The following is a 6,523-nucleotide window of genomic DNA, read 5'->3' as shown; positions in this document are numbered from 1 at the left end:
GTCCGGCGGCAACCTAGAATCCGGTAGCTTTAGCCAAGCTTCCGGTAGCCTAGAGGCCAGTAGCTCTGGCCAAGCCTCTAGCAGCTCCAGCCAATCTTCCGGCGAGGAGCCTTCCCCACCCACTCGCGGAGCCTGGATGGGCTCCAACGTTACTGAGTTCGAGATTGATTGGCTGTACCGGTCTCGAAGGATTCCGGAAGGAGTTTCCTGTCGGATTCCGGATGACGAGATCGAACCGGATCCGGAAGACGACGAGTTTGTTGTTTTTCTCGCTCACTTCGAGCGTGGCTTCGGCCTTCCTGCCTCTACTTTTTTCCGGGAGTTCCTAGATTTCTACGAACTCCAACCTCACCACCTTCCTGGCAACGCCATTTTCTATCTCTCTTGTTATGCCACCTTCATGGAGGCTTACATCGGCATTCGTCCCACTCGTGAGACGTTTGCCCGTTTCTTTAACTTGCGGATCAACTCCGTCCAGGGCAGGGAAATTCCTAAGCCCAAGCCGCCCGTGCAGTGCGGCTCCTGCATCGTCGGCTCCCGCCAAGGGAGCACTTTTCTTAAGTTTTCCGGCCTCGAGTCTTGCCGCACCTGGCAAGGAACTTTCTTCTACGTGAAGAACACCGGCCGCGCCGATCGCATCAATCTTCCTCCATATCAAGAGGGGCCCCCCAGCAGAGCCAACTGGAGCTACAACCCGAAGACAGAACATGCCGAAACCAATCGGGTAGTGCGCTTCTTGGCCTCTTTGAAGAAGGAGACCAACATCTGTCCCGACGATGTCATCCGGACCTTCATATCGCGCCGGGTGCTTCCTCTTAAGCGCCGCGCACATAGGATGAGCGAGATGTATGGCCCAGGCGATCCTACCAAGATCACAGGCCGTGCTCTCAGCAAGAAAGATGTTGTTCGCAAGGCTAAGCAGATTTGTCAAACTGCTATGCCTTTTACTTGGGAATGGGGCCTCCTTCCCCTCAGTTCCTCTAACCGTCCGACCCAAGAAGTAAGAGATTGCGCAATTTGGGGTTGTCTTTGCCGGTAAGTTTCTGCTTTTGCTAACCTTCTTTTTTACCTTGTTTCAGGCCAGGGACCGCTTCCCCTCTATCCAGGCAGAGCCGCGAGGACCTCTCCGGAAGCGTGCCTTTGACTCCTTCGACCCGGATCCCTACATCTTTTGGAAGGATCTGAAGATGGGGAAGACTCCGGCTGCGCGCCTTGGCCGGGACCCGCCGGAGCCCACCGGAAATCCGGAGGAGCTGGTTGTGCTCGAGGTATTTTCTTTTCCGGCTTCTTATACTTTGCCATTATCGCTTTCTTGCGAATTGCTTCTTAGCCATATCCAACTCACAGATCCACGAGCGCGTGCCGCCCCTGCGCGCCGAGGCCGGCACTGAGTTTGTGGACAAACTCATGGCCCAGGGCCAGAAGAACAAGCAGCCGGCATCTACTGCCGGCTCCAGCCATGCTCCTCCCTCCAAGCGCTTCCGGACGGAGCCCGTGGGGGAGAAAGAAGTGGGCGTGCGCCGCTACGGGCGCAAAGCGGTGCCAACCGCTTCCGGGTAATTTCATTTTCCGGCTTGCCTCCTTTTTTGCTAAGTTCTTTTTCCGGTTGCTTCTTCTCAACCACTTGTCTTTTTCTTTTTCTCAGCCCCGCTCTCAAGCTTGGCCCAAGGCCATCGGGCTCACGCGAGGGATCCGCAAGGACCTCAACCCCTCCTCCTCGTTCAAGCCCGGCACCATCTGGTGCCGGCAACACCTCTGCCTCCCTTTCGGGGGCACAACAAGTCGGGGCGTGCGGCCCCTTCACCGTCGAGATCACCGCACGGAGGAGGATCTTTCCTTCCTCCCGGAACACCAAGACACCGGCGCCAGCAACACCGGCGCCGGAGAAGAAGAAGCTGCCGGGCGGGCGGAGCCTTTTGCTCCTCCCGTCCTCGAAAAGACAACTTCCGCGCCGGAATCTTCCGCGCCGGAAGGCTCCAAGACGGGTGACGCTCCTAGCGCTCCCCCTTCTCCACGCACCATCCTCATGCCTCCGCTCGAGGCTCCTCGCGCCCAGCCCTCCAAGGCCGCTCTGGCGCGCCGCCGGCTAAGACTTCCGGGGCCTCTTCGACCGCGCCGCCGCCCAAGCCCTCCAAGCTCATCAAGGGGAAGGCGACGGCCTCCAGCGCCCCTTCGGGCGGCCAGCAGCCCTTGGTGCTGCACGTCTCCAAGGCTGCCAAAAGCGCCAGCATGAAGGCCACCGGCCTCCTCGGCCGCATTACGGAGTTCCAGCGCCAAGGCCGGGACACAGGGCACCTCCTGCCGTATGCCCAAAAGTGGAACGCCGCGGACATCACTCCGGCGACCCGCGGCATGGGCAAGGATCGGCTGCCGGCACCTGATCCTGTCGGGGATCGGTGTTCTGAGGAGCACTTCATGCGGCTCCGGGCTGCCGTAAAAGAGCTTGACAGCGCGTGGTACGATTCCACGAACAATCTGACGGTATGTTCTATTAACTTTCAACCTTTGCCGGTTTCTTTGTTTCCGGTTCTGCTTTATCTTTTCCTTAGTTTCATGCCGGTTTCTCTCTTGTCTATCTTCCCGAGTCCCGAGTTTTGTGGTGAGAGCGCAGCTCTTAGCGCAAAACTTAACTTAAGTTTTTAGCGTGGAAACCGGCACTGCCGGTCCCGAGTTTCGGGTTAAACATCTTCTCCTTAACACATAATTTACCTTAGAAACGCGCAAAACCGGCACTGCCGATCCCGAGTTTCGGGTTAAGAACTTTGTTCTTAGCGCAAAACTTATCTTAAAAACGCGCAAAACCGGCACTTTGCCCGATCCCGAGTTTCGGGTTAAGAACTTTGTTCTTAGCGCAAAACTTATCTTAAAAACGCGCAAAACCGGCACTGCCAGTCCCCGAGTTTCGGGTTAAGAACTTTGTTCTTAGCGCAAAACTTTATCTCATTTCTTCTTTTTCTTGAACAGGTCACCGCTGACACTCGGAAGGCCCTCTTCGAGGAGCTTTTATGGGAGCACCGGGAGCTCGCTGAGGCACACGACAAGTGCCAAGGTGAGTTTTTTATTCTACCGGCATCTTTGCTACCGGAAACCTTTTTTCCTTGTGACACTTACAATTTCTGTTCAACAGTGATCCCGGAAGCTTCCATCGATGCTCTCAAGGAGCAGCTCGCCACGGCCCAACGTACTATTTTTTCCTTTCTCCTTTGAACTTGGTTTCTTTTCAGTTTTACTAGTGTAACCTTGCTAACACTCATTTTTCCGGTTACAGGGGAGAAGGATGAGCTCAGCCGGCAGCACCGGGGAGGAGCTGAACGCCCTCAAGACCAGCTACCAGGAGCTCAAGTCTCAGTTGATTCAGCTGGGGCTTGACCACGCCAAGGCCCTCAAGGCCGCTGAAGTGACCGCAGCGGCCAAGTTGGACGAGGCTCTGGAGAATGCCTGCAATGCCACTGTGGTGTTGCGGGCAGAGCTGGAGGAGATGGCCAAGGCCCGGAAGGGTGCCGAGGAGAAGGCCGCGCGGCTGGAGGAGGTGCACAAGGAGTGCGATCAGCTGATCCTGCAGACCGACACACTTGCCAACAGAAAGTTCTATTCTTTTACACTTTGACTCATGCATACGAGCCTTTTTTCCTTCGACCCCATTTTTGTTTCCGCTATCTTTCCGTCCGGTCTCTCTTCTTCCGGATTCTTTTCTCTCCGGTCTCTTTTTCTTCCGGTCTCTTTTTCTTCCGGTCTCTTTTTCTTCCGGACTCTTTTCCTTAAGCTTTTTCTTTCTTTGCACAGGCCTCTTTCCGGACTCGCAGAGGTATGCCGTCAAGAAGGTCGACGCGCAGCGCAAGGACAAAGGCCAAGCGGATCTTACCGTGCCATGGACGCCCAAGGACCATCTGGTCGCGCTTAACGCGCGGGTGTCCCATATGCGCTGCATAGACCGCAATCTTTCGGACATCCCTGATGTAGCTACCCAGCTATACAGGACTTTATGGCCTGGCGAGGAGGTGCCGGACACCTTCTCCCTCATCAACGACCGTCTGAAAGGTGCCGGCAGGAGGATCCGCGAGTGGCAGTGCTCTGCTGCCCGCGCTGGAGCGGACTCCGCCCTCCGCGTCGCCTGCTCCCGGTACCCGGAGCTCAATCTGGACGCCCTTACCGGCGTGCGCGAAGGCGCAGAAACGGATCTGGACCCGATCCTCTCCGCCAAGCGGCAGGATCGCGCGTACCGCATCGCGGAGTATGCCGACATGCGCACCTTCATCCCTCCCCCTCCTGGCGTCACGGATTATCTCGACGAGGAGGAGGGTGAAGCCGAAGAAGAGGTCCTGGGCGATGCTGGTGCCGGCGATGCTCCTCCGGAAGCCCCTGCATGATGATTTCCTTTGAAGTGTTTGCTCATTATATCTGTTGGTCCTGTTGCTTTAAGACAATATCTGTTAAATTCTGCCCCGGAATGCCGGGGCTTATGATGTAAAACTTAAGTTTGCCTGTGGTTGTGCTACAACATTTCCTGCCGGTAAGTTATACCGGTAGCTAAGTACTTATGAGTTTGCCTTAGCATATTTTGCTTTTGGTTCCGCTTTTATCCTGAACTGCAAAGATTTCTCAATTGCTTCCGCATCCAATTTGATGCATACTTGGTTCTTTTGCCTTGGCTCTGCCTGCCTTCTACGGCGTTCTTTGGCGTATGAGCACAAGGTTCTTTCACCAAACAAGCATCTTCTTGAACTTAGAAATAACTTTGAAATTTTGCAAAAAACCGGTTTAACCGGGGTTAATTAAATTTTTCAGATTGTTCTTTCCTGCTCTCCCTTTTCGCAGTTCATGTGCTTATCCCCTACCGGTTTATCTTGCTTGCCATGAAGCCGGTTTGCGGACAGCAGCAGAGTCGAAGACTCCGGTAGGATTTAGCACACTACTAAACCGGAAAGAAAAAACATTCAATAAGCAACCGGTAAACTGAAAAAATAGACAAGTTACATGCAACTTAAGTTGGGGTAGTCCCCGAGATTCACTCAAGGGTCGGCATCTTTTATTCATAGCATATAAGGTACAAAAAGGAACTTCTTACACCACCACTTCAAGAGTAGAAAGGACGCAACGAGCTACGTTCCATGGACGCTTGCTCTCCTCGCCGGACACTGTCCGCCTTTCCTTTCTTCCATTCCTGTGCATCTATCAAGTAGTATGCATCATTGTGAAGCACCTTGCTTACAATGAAGGGACCTTCCCACGGTGGCAAAAGCTTATGCCGGCCTTCAGTGCGCTGCACCAGGCGAAGTACAAGATCTCCTTCCCGGAAAACTCTTGGGTTAACCTTCCGGTTATGATAGCGTCTTAGGTTTCTTTGGTAAATGGCTGTTCTTGCCAAAGCCAGCTCTCTTGCTTCTTCTAGCAAGTCCACATCGTTTTCTCTGGCCTCTTTGACCTCTTGCTCGGTATAGAGCTGTACCCTTGGTGAATCATGGATGATATCGGTTGGTATCACCGCTTCTGCTCCATAAACCATGAAGAAGGGAGTGTATCCGGTAGACCGGTTTGGAGTTGTTCTTATACTCCACAGTACTGATGGTAGCTCATCGAGCCAACATCCCGGTGACTTTTCCACCGCATCAATGAGTCTAGGCTTGATACCGGAAAGCACCAAGGCATTCATTCTTTCTACTTGGCCATTGCCACTGTGGATGTGCCACTGAGCACAAATCCAACCGGATGTTCTTTTCTTCACGAACCTTTTGAACTCACCTTGAGCAAAGTTGGTTCCGTTATCGGTGATGATGCTTTGTGCGGGTATCCATACCGCAAAATGACATCTTTCAAGAATTTCACAGCTGTATGCCCATCACACTTTGCGATAGGTTTTACTTCCCGACCACTTGGTGAACTTATCCACCATGACCAAGATGTGAGTCATGCTGCTTCTTGCAGTTTTGAATGGTCCAACCATGTCAAGGCACCAAACAGCAAATGGCCATGTTAGCGGTATTGTCTTTAAACCGGATCTTTGGGGTATGGTTTTGCTTGGCGTACCTCGGCAGCCGTTGCATTTTCTTACCAAATCCTCGGCGTCCTCCAAAGCCGTGGGCCAAGAGAACCCATGCCGGAATACTTTTGCTACCAAAGCCCTTGATGAAGCATGATGCCCACATTCTCCTTGGTGAATTTCCTCAAGCATTTCTTTTCCTTCCTCCGGTTCCACACATCTTTGAAGGACACCGGTAACGCTTCTCTTGTACACCTCACCATTGATGAATGTGTAAGCTTTGGACCTTCTTTGTATCCTCCTTGATTCATTTTCGTCAGCCGGCAAGGTGCCGCTGATCAGGAATTCCTTAATAGGTTTAACCCATGATGGTATTTCTCGAACCAAAAACACCGGTGCATCTATCTCCATGCTATCTACCAGCATCGTTTCTTCCGGTATGGGTACAGCAGTCCCCGAGCCTACCGGAGCAGTCCCCGAGCTTGCCGGAGCAGTCCCCGGGTTCCCTTCATCGATATCCATGGGTACTACGTGTGACTCTGGTAC

The 6,523-nt window shown here is 53.3% G+C and overlaps 1 protein-coding gene across 1 annotated transcript; it reads left to right on the top strand.

The window, feature by feature from the left end:
- The first annotated feature begins 201 nt into the window (after positions 1-201).
- Positions 202-3,369, top strand: LOC139832613 (uncharacterized). Its single transcript, XM_071822406.1, has 4 exons — positions 202-1,268; positions 2,965-3,049; positions 3,128-3,181; positions 3,269-3,369. The coding sequence occupies exons 1-4, from the start codon at positions 1,188-1,190 to the stop codon at positions 3,367-3,369; spliced, it is 321 nt and encodes a 106-aa protein (XP_071678507.1). The 5' UTR covers positions 202-1,187.
- The last annotated feature ends 3,154 nt before the right edge of the window (positions 3,370-6,523 follow it).

The sequence above is a fragment of the Lolium perenne genome, chromosome 6, assembly GCF_019359855.2.
Source record: "Lolium perenne isolate Kyuss_39 chromosome 6, Kyuss_2.0, whole genome shotgun sequence".
In the NCBI taxonomy this organism is placed as follows: Eukaryota; Viridiplantae; Streptophyta; class Magnoliopsida; order Poales; family Poaceae; genus Lolium; species Lolium perenne.
The sequence above is the reverse complement of the archived record's forward strand: the minus strand, read 5'-3'. Positions and strand labels throughout refer to the sequence as shown.